Consider the following 15,206-nt stretch of genomic DNA (forward strand, 5'->3'; position numbering starts at 1 on the left):
GGGACAGCTTCAAGCCAAGGTTCCCTTTCCATGCTGCTTTGTCCTGCATGCCCCCTGTGGGGAAGGTCTGCCCTGGGTAGAGATGGAGGGCCCAGCGCATTGGTCCACTAGGGCTAAGCAGCCCAGCACTATGCAGGCTCTGTGCCCAGGGCTGCAGAGGGCAGAGACAGAGAGCACAGACAGATGCCCTTCAGGGGGCGCTCCGGGTTTATTAGTGGGGGGCAGACTGCTTGTGACACGGTCTAGAAATCTGGGCGGGTGTTTGCAGCAGCGCCGGGATCCGGACTGAACAAGGCCACTGGGTCCTGCCGGGACACGGGGCAGTGTGCAGGAATCAGAGTAGGCCATACCCAGCACTGTAAAAAAAAAACTGAGTTCAAGTGATACTGAGACGAGTGAGAATCAAAGCTCTGAGACCAGTGCCTCACTCCTCCTCCTCTTCTTCCTCCTCCATGGCTATTGGCCGGGGGCCGGCAGCCCCAGGAGGGCCCCGCTGGATGGAGATGATCCCGCTGAGGAAGGCGTAGCCAATCATCGCCATCAGTCCCACCAGCACCGACAAGATCTGATTGCGCCGTTTGTAGGGCTCCTCCTCGGACTCGGTCCCTTCAGAGGCAGACGTCTTGGGGGTGCTGGATGGGGCGTCCCCTTGCAAGGAAATGACACGTCAGAAACCAGACCCAGCTGGCGAACTGTACCCCAGCCCAGAGGGCAGAGAGTGGGGGCAGCCTGGAAGAGCATAGGCATGTTACCCTCGTTCGGGGTAGAGAGGGGCACTGCTGCTGGGGAACGGGTGAACACAGCGAGCCCAGGGAAGGGTTGGAGCAGGGGTCCGAAAGCAGCAGGGGAAGAAAAAAGGGAGAAGCTGCCCCTCCTTTTCCAAGAGCCGGACAGGGGGTGCTCCCCACCCTCACCAGGCCCCAGGTACAGCCAGCAGGGTGTCAGGAGACACCCACACCACAGCTGACACAGAGTGGTCCCTGTGTTACACCTGGTGGGAAGTCCAGTCTCCCCCCCCATCCCCTGGCAGCCAGGAGTGGAGCAGTCCAGGTGAGCTGAGCTCCTCCCCAAGGCACTGGCCCACTTCTCCTGATCTGCCACGGACTAGCAAGCCTCAGCCTGTGGGGTCTGAGGCACGGTTCAAGCCTGTTCGCATCCCCCCCACATCTTTGTGACCTTGCTTCAGTGACTTCAGCTGACCCCCAGCTGCCCAGGGCCGAAGGAGAGGCTAGAGGCCTGGCTCCTCACCTCCGTCCCAGGGGAAGTAGAGGCTGAGGATGGAGGAGCAGTAGTCACAGAGGTTCTGCAGGGACTTCAGGTGCTGCTGCAGTTTCCCGTTGGGCAGCTTGGCTTTCAGGAGAGGTGCCAGATGACTGAAGACGAATGCGTCCAGGGAAGCGGGGCTGCGGCACAGAGAGCTTGTGTTAGTGGCTCCTGGCCTCTGCTAGTGCCAGGGGCCCAGGACCCCAGGCTTTGGAACAGGCTGGCCCAAATTCACACCGTCACTAGGGTACAACTGTTGCGTGCACTGGGCATGACCAAAATTACCTAGAGCCCTTGAGGCTGCTCCTCTCCCTGCTACTGCAGTCCCAGTGTGCAGGGAGCAGACAGGAGTGTGGGCTGTGGGGGGTGAGCCCAGCTACGCTCATCTTGGCCTGTCCCAGCAGACGGTGCTGCCAGGAGCTGGGCAGGGCTGCTGGCTGCGGGAGCTCACAACTCCTCTTGCAGGCAATCTTGGAGGTGCCTGAATGCCAGAGGTGCTGGGTCACCAAAGGCAGGAGACGGCTTCTCTGCAAGCGCTTGAATAAGTGTCTGTCTCCTCTGATTCCTACTCACCGCAGCTGGCTCTTTGGAAGTGAATAAGCAGCATATTCAGCCATTACCGTTTACAGCTTCATAAATTATGGGCCCATTAAACATGAAGCAAACAAGGCATCCGTCTAATGGGCTAAAACTTCCTACGCAGGCCGTGGCTGAAGTGCTGGAACATCTGGTCCTTGCTCACAGGTTTATGGGAGAGGAAGGGGAACTGTCAGGACAGCAGTGGGAACGGATGGAGCCTAATGGGACGCAAGTAACTGCCCCCTCCCCAAGGCCCTGCCTTCCATTAGAGAGACACTGTTCAGCCCAGCTTGGGGCCCCCCTTTCGCTTTAATTGCCTCCGAGGTTTCTCTATAATACTCAGAGCTCTTTCAAAGAGCTGCTGAGGCCGGTGTCCTGCAGCATGCCGGGGAGCTGCAAGGAGATCTGAGACTTAACACCATGAACCCCTCTGCTCGAACATTCTGCTCCCAGCCACGAGTGCTGGGCAGGGGCGTGAGAGCCACGTGTGGGCAGGTGAGGAAAGAGCCCTCACTTCCCCCACAAAGAACGTTCCTCCAAGAGCCACTTACGAGTCTCCAAAGAAGAACTTCTGGTCCCCAAGGCGTTGAGACAGGAGCGTCAGGCACTCCCGGGCTTCGCGGTACATCTATGGGATCAGGAGAGAAGCAGCCCCGGTGTCACATCTCCTCAGCACACGAGGTGCAGGAGGCAGAGACCCCACCTCCCCTGGCAAAGGCCATGTCCCAGGACTAGCTATCTCCAATCCAAGAACGCCAGCAAAGAGAGCGAATATCATCCTTATTGGGAGCAAAGCCACTGGCTGACCTGCCCATGCCAGGGACCGACTCTGGCTTCTGCATCACAGCCAGCGACCACAGAGCATTCTGGGGCTGGGCACAAAAGGGTTAAACTCAATACAGAGACTGAGCCCTCAAGCACTAACACCCCATGGGAGCTGGCTTTGTTCTAACCTAGCGGGAACCAGGAGTATGCTCAGCAGCTGGGAACAGGGTGACCCCTCATGGTGCTTCCATGTAGGGGCAGGGTGATGGATTCCCAGAGGAGACCCAGGCAGCCCTCCCAGCTGCCACAAGGGTAGCAAGCCCACTCACTTCCTTCTCCAGCTCCTCCTCGTCCTCCAAACAGCTGTCCCCCCAGATCAGCTGCAGCCGCTCCAGATGCTGCTTGTGCATGCGGTTGGGCAGGAAGAAGTTGAGCGGGAAGGGGATGGCTTCCGCATACCATTTCCGCGTGTGCTCCACATAGTTCTTTGCATCCACCCAGAACATGTGAATCTAGGGCACGAGGACAGCGGTGACCCATGAGAACTAGTGCAGGGCTGCTTTCTGCAGCCCCAGCGCAGCCAGGGGCGTGGCTCACGCTCCGCAGGCTGCTTTCGTCTCTCTCTGAGGCCCTGGGGAACGGAGGCCACACAGGCCTGGCTTGCAGAGTTGGCCTGCAGCAGTGCTACAGGGTTCATGAACCTGCGCAGGCAGGTGCTGCACGACTGAATCCCGCTGTGCTGGAGGGCACGTTCCTCAGGGACAGGGAGACACTAAAGGGCTGAAGGGGCATTAGAGGGTACAGTCACAGGGCTGGGAGCCGCCCCAGGCTGGGGACCCAAATGCAGCCCTGGCAGTGCCCTATAAGACACTCTGCTACCCCAGACCCTCCCATAGCTGTCACTGCACCATAGTCCCAACCCGCAGCTTCCACCCTGTGGTTCTGGGATCTGCCAATACGCCTCACTCCCTCGCTGTGAGGGCCCGTCCCATTGGGCTGGACCCAGAATCCATCTGAACTGCGAACTAGCTAGCTCCTCCCATAGCAGCGTTCCGGGAACCCTTCCACTGGCCCACGCGAGCACTCACCAACACGGGTAGCAGCTTTTCCTCTAGCAGAGACACAAAGGCTAGCGTATCTGCCCCTTGCCTCGCAGAGAGATCGTAGTCAGCGTTGTATTTCTACAGAGTAAAGGGAACAGTGTGAGGCCTGGGCTGGAAGTGGTGAATGAGCCCGTCCTGTGCTCCAGCCACCTCTCCATAAGCTGCAGAGACAGACACAGCAATGCAGCCCCCATCGGGGTGCCGGGCGTGACACGGGCCCCAGGCAAGTTCCCTTCACAGACAACACTTTTCCAGGCACTAAGTGCCATGCCTGGGTTTTTCCTAAAATGCACACGCTGATGCGCAGCCGACTCCAAGAGCCCAGGGGTCAGAGCTCGTCCGCCCGGCTGTTTGCTCTGAGGAGACGTGTTCCCTTTCAAGACCCAACTCTGCCAAAGCTGAACCCTGCTCACATGAGCCTGGACTTCCAGAGGCGCCCCAGGAAGCAGTATCGATGGGCTGGGGGGAGGTGCATGGACAGGCGCCCAGTGCACAGGCCTGCTGCCCTTGCAGCTTTCAAGGGGAGACTCTGGCCAGCCCTGCAGTGAGCGCTGCCTGGTGTATTTAACCTGGCTGGAAGCCTGCTCCATTTCAGAACACGCTGGCTGTGGCTGTGCTCGTCTGTGCGGCTGCATGACACAGAACAGGAAAGCTGGGGCCAAGGCGGAGTCTGGGATGAAGGGTGCAAGCAGTGAAAGGGAGCAACTCCAGCCTTTCCAAGGAAAGTTGGCACCAGGCAGGCCTAGTTCCACAGAGCCGGGAGCAGCCTGAATAGTGGTGTGGCTGGCACACACCCTGGCGTCTGAGAGCCGCCCGAGTCCATAGACTGACACCTCCCTCAGGCCTCAAAGGAGCCACTTGTGCTCCTCCCACAGCTAGCCAGCCTCAGGCAAACCATCCACAGAGCTGGTACCCTACTTGCCTCAGCACTTGGGACCAGGGAAGACAGGAGGGGAAGAACTGAATCTTCAGACACAAGTTCCAAAGAAAGAGCAACTTCAAAGGGTGAAACTAGCACACAGGGACAGAGGGGCTTCTCTGGCGGGGACCCTTGCATCTTCTGCCCTCTCCTCCATGGCCACACAGGGGCCCTCGGGACAGGGCCAGTACAGAGTGCTGCTCAGGGGAGATGGGTCAGGATCTGGGGAGCTGAGCTGGGCTGTGGCAGTTCTCAGCCCTCTCCTAGTCCAGACTGACTGCAGGACCAGCCAGATTTCGCTGCATAGGTCCATTGGCAAGGCTCTGTGGCAACTGGAGACTTAGCTGCGTAACACAATGCTTCCACTGGCAGGGTTTTGCAGACCCTGCTGACCCACCTCCCCCAGGGATGCTTCCTACAGGCTCTCGGCTCCCCACCCACTGCAGCAAAGCCCTCACAGTTATTTCCATCCACGGTTCTACTCTCAGCTTTCCCCAGTTCCCACCCCCCATAGGCCTGAGCCGCAGGTGGGAAGTGACTGTCTCCTCTCGCTCTGGGGCAGCAGGGCCTGAGTCTGTGTCCCCATCCCATACCTGTTTCCTGAGATGAGTGATAATCTGGTGCATCTGGGAGAGGACACCTTCCTCCTTTGTCTTCAGAGCAGGTAAACACCCTGAAAGCAGAGAAAGGGAATACAGGGGAGACCCTGCCCAGAGCTGCCCCTTCACAGGCCTCCTGCATGCAGTGAGCACCCCCAACCCCGTCTGCTCTCATCGGGGATCCTGGCGCAGGTGCCAGCATCACACGTAGATTGCAAGAGATCCCTTTGTTTTCATGTGCCCCAGTGGTGCTGAGGGTTTCCGTGGTTGGTCTCAGTCCATGCAGTGACTTCCTTTTGGAAGCCTGAACTGGTTTGGTGTTGAACAATGTGAGAGACTCATTCCAGGGTGAAATGGATTTTGCACATGGACAGCTCTTAACTGGCTGGACTTCACACACGAATTTTCCACGTGCCTAGTCCCTGCTGAGGAGTCTCCAGGCTATGTGTGGCAGACAGGATTCAGAAGTAACAAACACCATGTTGGGCCATCTGGTCGCAGAGCTCTGCAGAGCTGTCAGCTCTGGCATGGGTTCTGGGCTGCTCTGACAGCTGAGTTCCAAAAGGGAGAATGTCTCCTCACCCCAGGGCAGGGCCGTGGAGTCAGGAGAGAGGAGCTGTTTGTTTGCCTGCCTCCTTAAACGAAATGGGGAAATTAAATGCAAGGCTTTGTTTAAAGGCAGTGCTGCTCAGTTCTGATGTTGGCTGTCCCACCAGTTTGCCTTGGGCACCTCACCATGCCTCAGTTTCCCCATCTGTAAAAGGGAGATAATCTCTGCCTATTTTCTGGTGGTTTGTGATGGCTCCAATAGTCGCGTGTGCACCTCATGTTTGTTTATTTCTATCCCACATGCCCCTCCCCCTTTCTCATAGGCCCCTTTACCTGAGGGACTTCGCCATGGGTTAGTGACCTTGTGAACTTTGAGCGGCGCACCTGTGAATCTGGCATAGGTCTGGAAGAGAAGTGGAAGAAAGACTCAGATGGACATCTGTGTATAAATATTTAACTGTGCACTGGCTCAGAGTGAGAATGACTCCCGTGGCCAGGGCGCTCAGATGGGACGTGAGACCCAGGTTCCAGTCATGGTGGAACAGCCCCAGAACCCCCCACAGACCAGTGGTTAGGGACCTCACCTGCCAGATGGGCAGACCCAAGTTCAAATCCCTTCTCCATGTCAGGGGGACTGAACCCTGGTCTCCTACATCCTGGGTGACTCGGCTAAAGATTATAGGGTGACATCTCCTCCTCCTGTTTCTTGCAAGAAGCAGTGTAGGTCCATGGCTCCAGGATAGGGGAGTCCCCAGCAGAGACAAGTGCCTCTCTATGACCCAGATTTAGGTGCCAAATTCTCTTTGAGGGCTGGGCTTAGGCCAAACCCCTCTCCATAGCTTTGACTGCCTAGCTTAGGTGGCTTGGCATGTGGATCTGGACGCCAGGCCTCAGAAAGGAAACCTGGGGTGCAAAACCTGTGTCATAAGAACGGCCAGACTGGGTCAGACCAAAGGTCCATCCAGCCCAGTATCCTGTCTACCGAGAGTGGCCAATGCCAGGTGCCCCAGAGGGAGCGAACCTAACCGGTAATGATCAAATGATCTCTCTCCTGCCATCCATCTCCACCCTCTGACAAACAGAGGCTAGGGACACCATTCCTTACTTATCCTGGCTAATTGCCATTAATGGACTTAACCTCCATGAATTTATCCAGTTCTCTTTTAAACCCTGTTATAGTCCTAGCCTTCACAACCTCCTCAGGCAAGGAGTTCCACAGGTTGACTGTGCGCTGAGTGAAGAATAACTTTTTTTTATTTGTTTTAAACCTGCTACCCATTAATTTCATTTGGTGGCCCCTAATTCTTATATTATGGGAACAAGTAAATAACTTTTCCTTCTTCACTTTCTCCACACCACTCATGAGTTTATAGACCTCTATCCTATCCCCCCTTAGTCTCCTCTTTTTCAAACTGAAAAGCCCTAGCCTCTTTAATCTCTCCTCATATAGGACCCATTCCAAACCCCTTATCATTTTAGTTGCCCTTTTCTAATGCCAGTATATCTTTTTTGAGACGAGGGGACCACATCTGTACGCAGTATTCAAGATGTGGGCGTACCATGGATTTATATAAGGGCAATAAGATATTCTCCGTCTTATTTTCTATCCCTTTTTTAATGATTCTTAACATCCCGTTTGCTTTTTTGACTGCCGCTGCACACTGCGTGGACGACTTCAGAGAACTGTCCGCTATGACTCCAAGATCTTTCTCCTGATTAGTTATAGCTAAATTAGCCCCCAACATATTGTATGTATAATTGGGGTTATTTTCTCCAATGTGCATTACTTTACATTTATCCACATTAAATTTCATTTGCCATTTTGTTGCCCAGTCAAACCAGATCTTAGTTTTGTGAGATCTTTTTGAAGTTCTTCACAGTCTGCTTTGGTCTTAACTATCTTGAGCAGTTTAGTATCATCTGCAAACTTTGCCACCTCCCTGTTTACCCCTTTCTCCAGATTATTTATGAATAAGATGAATAGGATTGGTCCTAGGACTGACCCTTGGGGAACACCGCTAGTTATCCCTCTCCATTCTGAAAATTTACCATTTATTCCTAACCTTTGTTCCCTGTCTTTTAACCAGTTCTCAATCCATGAAAGGAACTGCCCTCTTATCCCATGACAACTTAATTTACATAAGAGCCTTTGGTGAGGGTCCTTGTCAAAGGCTTTCTGGAAATCTAAGGACACTATGTCCACTGGATCCCCCTGGTCCACATGGCTATTGACCCCCTTGAAGAACTCTAATAGAGTAGTAAGACATGATCTCCCCCATGGCTTTCTGTGCTTCACCCCCCACCCCGCCTGCCCCCCTTGGGGAGCCGTTCCTTCTCCCCTCTCCCCACCCTACCTGCCCCCGGGGGGGCCGGTCCTTCTCCCCCCTCCCCCCCACGCATGCCCTCGTGGGCTCCCTGCTGGGCTGCCGAGGACCGGCCCCCCCCGGGGGCAGGCAGAGGCGGGAGGGGGGGGAGAGGGACCGGCCCCCCCCGGGGGCAGGCAGAGGCGGGAGGGGGGGGAGAGGGACCGGCCCCCCCCGGGGGCAGGCAGAGGCGGGAGGGGGGGGAGAGGGACCGGCCCCCCCCGGGGGCAGGCAGAGGCGGGAGGGGGGGGAGAGGGACCGGCCCCCCCCGGGGGCAGGCAGAGGCGGGAGGGGGGGGAGAGGGACCGGCCCCCCCCGGGGGCAGGCAGAGGCGGGAGGGGGGGGAGAGGGACCGGCCCCCCCCGGGGGCAGGCAGAGGCGGGAGGGGGGGGAGAGGGACCGGCCCCCCCCGGGGGCAGGCAGAGGCGGGAGGGGGGGGGAGAGGGACCGGCCCCCCCCGGGGGCAGGCAGAGGCGGGAGGGGGGGGAGAGGGACCGGCCCCCCCCGGGGGCAGGCAGAGGCGGGAGGGGGGGAGAGGGACCGGCCCCCCCCCCGGGGGCAGGCAGAGGCGGGAGGGGGGGAGAGGGACCGGCCCCCCCCGGGAGCAGGCAGAGGCGGGAGGGGGGGAGAGGGACCGGCCCCCCCCGGGGGCAGGCAGAGGCGGGGGGGGGGGAGAGGGACCGGCCCCCCCCCCGGGCGCAGGCAGAGGCGGGGGGGGGGAGAGGGACCGGCCCCCCCCGGGCGCAGGCAGAGGCGGGGGGGGGGGAGAGGGACCGGCCCCCCCCCGGGCGCAGGCAGAGGCGGGGGGGGGGAGAGGGACCGGCCCCCCCCCCGGGAGCAGGCAGAGGCGGGGGGGGGGAGAGGGACCGGCCCCCCCCGGGAGCAGGCAGAGGCGGGGGGGGGGAGAGGGACCGGCCCCCCCCCGGGAGCAGGCAGAGGCGGGGGGGGGGAGAGGGACCGGCCCCCCCCGGGAGCAGGCAGAGGCGGGGGGGGGGGAGAGGGACCGGCCCCCCCCCGGGAGCAGGCAGAGGCGGGGGGGGGGAGAGGGACCGGCCCCCCCCGGGAGCAGGCAGAGGCGGGGGGGGGGAGAGGGACCGGCCCCCCCCGGGAGCAGGCAGAGGCGGGGGGGGGGAGAGGGACCGGCCCCCCCCGGGAGCAGGCAGAGGCGGGGGGGGGGGAGAGGGACCGGCCCCCCCCGGGAGCAGGCAGAGGCGGGGGGGGGGAGAGGGACCGGCCCCCCCCGGGAGCAGGCAGAGGCGGGGGGGGGGGAGAGGGACCGGCCCCCCCCGGGAGCAGGCAGAGGCGGGGGGGGGGAGAGGGACCGGCCCCCCCCGGGAGCAGGCAGAGGCGGGGGGGGGGGGAGAGGGACCGGCCCCCCCCCGGGAGCAGGCAGAGGCGGGGGGGGGGAGAGGGACCGGCCCCCCCCGGGAGCAGGCAGAGGCGGGGGGGGGGAGAGGGACCGGCCCCCCCCGGGAGCAGGCAGAGGCGGGGGGGGGGAGAGGGACCGGCCCCCCCCGGGAGCAGGCAGAGGCGGGGGGGGGGGAGAGGGACCGGCCCCCCCCGGGGGCAGGCAGAGGCGGGGGGGGGAGAGGGACCGGCCCCCCCCGGGGGCAGGCAGAGGCGGGGGGGGGAGGGACCGGCCCCCCCCGGGAGCAGGCAGAGGCGGGGGGGGGGAGAGGGACCGGCCCCCCCCGGGGGCAGGCAGAGGCGGGGGGGGAGAGGGACCGGCCCCCCCGGGCGCAGGCAGAGGCGGGGGGGGAGAGGGACCGGCCCCCCCGGGGGCAGGCAGAGGCGGGGGGGGGGAGAGGGACCGGCCCCCCCCGGGAGCAGGCAGAGGCGGGGGGGGGGGAGAGGGACCGGCCCCCCCGGGGGCAGGCAGAGGCGGGGGGTCCGGGGCCCGCTCACCAGCACGGCCAGACAGTCCGGGTCCACCGAGGGCAGCCCCCAGCCGCCGGCCCAGCAGAACAGCTCCATGGGCGCCGCCATCTTCCCGCGCGCCCGCCCCGGACCCGCACGGCCCGGGCCGCCCCTCAGCCCCGCCCCGTGCCCCAGGCCCCGCCCCCTCAGCCCCGCCCCGTGCCTCCAGACCCCGCCCCGTGCCCCAGGCCCCGCCCCCTCAGCCACGCCCCGTGCCTCCAGACCCCGCCCCTCAGCCCCGCCCCCGTGCCCCAGGCTCCGCCCCTCAGCCCCGCCCCCGTGCCCCCGACCCCGCCCCCTGCGATGACCCCTGAGCCTGCCCCCTGTGCCCCAATACCTCCCTGTGCCCCCTACCCTCCTGTGCCCCCTCCAGCCCCTGCGATGCCCCCTGAGCCCTGGCCCCCAATCCCCCAGTGCCCTCATAATCCCCCATGTCCCTACCCTCCCTGTACCCCCATACCCCAACCCCCCATGCCCCCATACCCCCCTGTGTCCCAATACCCTGACCTTCCTGTGCCCCCATAATCCCCCATGCCCCTGTGCCCCAATACCCCACTGTACCCCCATACCCGTATCCCCCACACCTCCATACCCCCTGTGCCCCAACCCTCCTATACCCCCATACCCCAAGTGCCCCAATACCCCAACCCTCCTGTACCTCCATAATCCCCCATGCTCCTACTCCCCTGTGCCCCCATACCCCGACCCCCTGTGTCCCAATACCCCCAAGCCTGATACCCCTGCACCTTCCCTGTGCCCTGCCATCCTGGAGACCAAATCCCCACCATCACCCCCTTGCAGAGGCCTGGTCTTTCTCTCTCCCCAGCGGACCCTGCAACTCTTTCTCAGCCCCCATATCTCCACAGGGCCTGCCTGTATCTCCCCAGGGACTTCTTCTCTCAGCGTTGCAAATTCCAAGGATGAATTATTTGTCACATTGGTTTTCTGTAGCAGCTAAACTGGGAATCTCCGCAGAATGGTTTGAATGTGCAGCAAGTCATAAAAGAGTTGGAACATTTTAGCTTAGTCCCCACATCGTAAACCTGCCACCCCGCCCTGTATGGGACAGCTGGTCAGAGCTGCTGGGGGGGTGTTTGCAGAAGGATAGCTGGTTGGGGGATTGTTTTTCTCTTCGCTCTGTGACCGATTCCTTGTGTGATCTTGTGCCATATAAATCTCCGGGGGGGGGGGGAGGGGGGGGAAGAGCTGGTCTCTGCCTCAGTTTCCCCTATGTGGAACAGTGATAATGATCCTCTCCCAAAATGACAGGTTTCAGAGTAGCAGCCGTGTTAGTCTGTATCCGCAAAAAGAACAGGAGGACTTGTGGCACCTTAGAGACTAACAAATGTATTTGAGCATAAGCTCACTTCATCGGATGCGTTCAGTGCCACAAGTCCTCCTTTTCTCTCCCAAAATGGGGCTGCTGTGGCTGGTAAGGCTCTTAGTGATCCTCAAGTGAGCAGGGAATTGACAGCCGTTTAGCACCAATTGCTGCAGCTTTGACAGGCCCCCGGGAATGGTCACAGCTTTGTGACAGATGCTCTGGACTGTGCTATGTCTGGTTACAGGCTTGGCTCAGCTGCAGCAGTCTTTGTGTTTACAATGCACTCATCATCATGGTATGAGGTATCCTGCGTGCAAAACTACTGTAGAGTTAGGAGGCATTGAAGAAGGCTCCCCCTGTCTCAGGGACACCATGTTTGTCTCTCACCCCTGGCTGCTTATCCTGTGAAGGCTCCAGAGGCAGCATATTGAGGCCTTGTACTGCTCCCCGAGCAGCTCTACTGGCTACTGTGGGTGAAAGAGCCTCTCCTTCAGCTTTTCCTGCAAGGAAGAGTCTCCCTTTATCTCTCCCTGCCCCATCTCGACTCCCAGCTGAAAACCTCTTTCTCATGCCTAGCCCACACCTCTGAATTTCTCAGTCCTTCAGCCACTGTTCTGCTGTGCACACCGTTCTGGGGACCGAGGGTTTACAAGAGAGGCCGTAACGCTTGAAGCCTGTTGCACTGAAAAGTACTACCTGAAAACTGCAAACATGAAATAGAAGGAACTAATACCCTGACATGCATCTGCAACTGGGGCTCATCCCTGGTGCCAACAAAAGGCAGAGTGGGTGCTGGATTTGCCACACTAAGCCTTGGACTTTGCTGGAGAGGCAGCCTCGCCCCCCTCAGAGAACACGTGCAGGGAAAGTAAGTCAGCTGCGGCTGAACAGAAGTGAAGCAGTCCCCGAATCAAGGCCCAGGGCTCCCTGGGGATGTTGTTGTTAGAGAGAGAGATTGCAGGATTGCTAACAGGCCTGTTAATACCTGCGGGTCTCCCCTCCCCGTGCATGACAGGCTGTGGGCTGAGTGGTGACACAACCCTCCTGCCTGCTCTTCCTAGCTCTCATTCCTGGAGAGCGGGGTGCTTGCACCACAAGGAGCATAGCTGTGTGCCTCTCCCTTTCCCATCATTTGTGGGTCCTCTGGGGCTGCAGCTGCCTGGAGCAGACTTTCAGCTGGGGAAAAACCCCAGAACAAGCTGCAGTTTTACCATGTTCTCTCTGGATCTAGTCCCCTGGGGTGTCCGTGTCAAGAGCTCCTGCCTCTCTAGCCAGCGGCACATCTGAGTCCCGCTCCTGTGCTTAGCGAGGAGGGTGGCGTGGGCCTGTCCAGACATTGGATGTTTTCAGGAGGTCGCGATGCTTGGATCCAAAACCACCCAGCAGCGCGCAGCCTGCGTTCCAGAGTGCGTGTTGCCATGGAAAGAAAACAGGGTGGGGGAGCAGCACACGCAAAGGGATGGAAAATCTCTGCTCTCTGTAATTTGGGAGAATCCAAGCAGGAATTCTAACTCCCCCTCCCTCTTTGGAGTCCCTGTTAATTGGGACTCGATTTAGTCTCTTGCCGCAGTAGATCCAGCCGAGCCACTGGCATTGGCCTGCCTGGCTGAGAGCAGGAGGAAGGGCCAGGGCTGGAGGGAGCCCACCTGGGCACGGCTCATCTTGTTGTTATGACGGCAATGGAAACAAAGAGTAAACACGGCTGACGCTGCACTCAGCGAGCCTTGGTGCGGCAGAGGGCTTGGCTGTGGTTCAGGAACGACCTTCCCGGCCAGCTGCGTGAATTCGCCAGGGAGCTCCTTGTGTCCCGTGGGCCCCAGTCAGATATGGACACATCCAAACAGCTGGGGAACACTCCCCACATGCTGACAGGCAGGCATGGAGAGTCGCAGCTCTCGCCCTGCCAGGGTCCAGCCCCACTGCCGCATCCCCCCAGCAGGGCAGAGGGAGGGTACCAGGATGGCAGAGCAGGATTCGGGAGATCTGACAGGCTCCGCAGACAGTGAGGTGCAGAGATGGTGCAGGGCATGATGCTGTGGGAGTGAATGGGACACTGGAGTGAGGACCCTGCCCTCTCCCTCGGCGGGCTGGGGGCTCCAATCCATTGTGGCAACAACAGGAAATCAGACCAGTCACTTTTCTTTACTCTCTGTAAACCGACCCTCCCACACACTGCCTCCAGAGTCTGTGTCCTGCAAACCTCTGCCATCCCCAGATGCCCTGATCACCCGGAGCCTCACTGGAAAGGACCCGTGTCATTGCAGGCCGCTCAGCGAGGATGCGCAGCCAGCCCCAGCTAGAGAATGGCACGGAACTATGGGTTTGTGACTCAATCCACGGCATATCCCATTGGCCATCACCAGAAGCTGGGCCCTGGAGCACATGGATCAATGGCCTGGCCTTGTTCTGCGACCCTCGCATGTGCGCTGCTGCCCTGGCCCTGTGGGATGCCGGCTGAGTGCCCTGACCAATGGTGCCTCCCCATCCCCTGATCTGTGGGTCCCTGCCTGCCCCACTCTGCATTTCCCTGCTAGCAGAGTTCAGAGGTGAAGGAGCTTCCTCGATGACCTCGTTTGTTTTGTTCTGGAGCCTAGGTCCGGTCCTGAGAGCTGATTTATGCAGCTGTGCAGCTGCTAGGTGGCCTGGCTTTGCTGCCTCACCTCCAGCGAGGTCTGAGAACAACCTGTCTTGGGACTTAGGCTTCCCATGGGGAGAGGAGAGGGGACCCCCCTGCACACCCACCATGGCAGACTCTCAAATGCGTGGCTGGAGTTAAATATCCTGAGTATCTGGCAGGCCCTGGGGCATGTGGGGGTGATCCCCTGTTTCTGGCAGGCCCTGTGGGATGGGGGGGGTGACCCCCTGTCTCTGGCAGGCCCTGGGGGATGGGAGGGGGTGACCTTTCAGGCTCTGGAGCTGCCCCAGTCACACACATCCCTTTTTCTCCCCTTTGGTCTCTGGCATCTGCTCATGGGACCCCTGGTTTCTGCTGCCTTCCCTGGAGCATGACCCCTCCCCCCCTTGAAGCTAATGGAGCAGTTTCTCCCTGCCTAGCAGCCTCTTCCCCATAGCCTTGCCCCGGACCTTTCCCGTGCCAACATTCCCTCTGCTTCTTGAGAGTGCTGGGCCCACAGAACCTCCCCAGGCCCAGGGAGGAGGGCAGGTTGTCCCGTTTGCAGGTGGGGCAGGTCGGCAGGATGGTTGGTGACAAGTGTTGGCTGGGTGATGGTGTATCATGGGCCGTATGCTGCACTGCACACTCCCTTCAGGAAACCTCTCCCAGGGGTGCTCGTGCAAAGCCCAGTGTTTGGCTGCTCATGCAAAGAGGTGCACAGGGTCACTTGTGCAACGTGTTGCACTCAGCTTTCCAGCCCACAGTGGCTAGGAGCTGGAAGAGCGTGTCCATCCTTTGTTCCAAGTTCCCATCCTCCTTCTGGGGGCTGACACTGGGGCAGGGTACATGCATGTCTTCTGCACTCGTGGGCGCACAAGCATACACCAGGGCTGGCTCCAGACTGACTGACCTCCCCATGACCCTGCAGCTGCCAGCAGGATCTGAATGGAGGGCGTCAGGTTTAATTTTTGTGAGTGAGGAGTTGGGCCTGGGGAAGGCGGCTGGTGGCAGCCGTCTGGTCCGGCTGTCTCACCAAGGCAGGGCTGCCTGGCTAATCAGAGCTCTGGTGAGGCTGGGCCATTGGAAAGTGAGTCACTGATGCCATGTGGGTGCTGGCTGGGAGTCACCTCCTCTGCCATCTGGGGCCATTACCCTTCCTGCACAGATTTACCTGGTGGTACAGTACTGGCCCACGAGCCCTGCTGTCTGTC

At 60.3% G+C, this 15,206-nt stretch overlaps 1 protein-coding gene across 1 annotated transcript; it reads right to left on the reverse strand.

The window, feature by feature from the left end:
• Nucleotides 1–189: 189 nt before the first annotated feature.
• On the reverse strand, nucleotides 190–10,174 carry MTX1 (metaxin 1). Its single transcript, XM_077841392.1, has 8 exons — nucleotides 10,046–10,174; nucleotides 6,111–6,180; nucleotides 5,223–5,302; nucleotides 3,696–3,788; nucleotides 2,937–3,119; nucleotides 2,394–2,470; nucleotides 1,249–1,403; nucleotides 190–648 (listed from the first exon to the last, which is right to left on the reverse strand). The coding sequence occupies exons 1-8, from the start codon at nucleotides 10,124–10,126 to the stop codon at nucleotides 425–427; spliced, it is 963 nt and encodes a 320-aa protein (XP_077697518.1). The 5' UTR covers nucleotides 10,127–10,174; the 3' UTR covers nucleotides 190–424.
• Nucleotides 10,175–15,206: the final 5,032 nt, after the last annotated feature.

Source organism: Eretmochelys imbricata, chromosome 24, assembly GCF_965152235.1.
Source record: "Eretmochelys imbricata isolate rEreImb1 chromosome 24, rEreImb1.hap1, whole genome shotgun sequence".
Taxonomy (NCBI): domain Eukaryota; kingdom Metazoa; phylum Chordata; order Testudines; family Cheloniidae; genus Eretmochelys; species Eretmochelys imbricata.

What these genes read in the sequence shown, in the direction of transcription:
- MTX1 (XM_077841392.1), bottom strand. Translation starts at nt 10,126, where the DNA reads ATGGCGGCGCCCATGGAGCTGTTCTGCTGGGCCGGCGGCTGGGGGCTG. An exon ending in AAAAGCTGCTACCCGTGTTG is followed by an intron (nt 3,120 to 3,695) that starts GTGAGTGCTCGC and finishes CTCGTGCCCTAG; the next exon opens with ATTCACATGTTCTGGGTGGA. An exon ending in AAGTTCTTCTTTGGAGACTC is followed by an intron (nt 1,404 to 2,393) that starts GTAAGTGGCTCT and finishes TCTGTGCCGCAG; the next exon opens with CCCCGCTTCCCTGGACGCAT.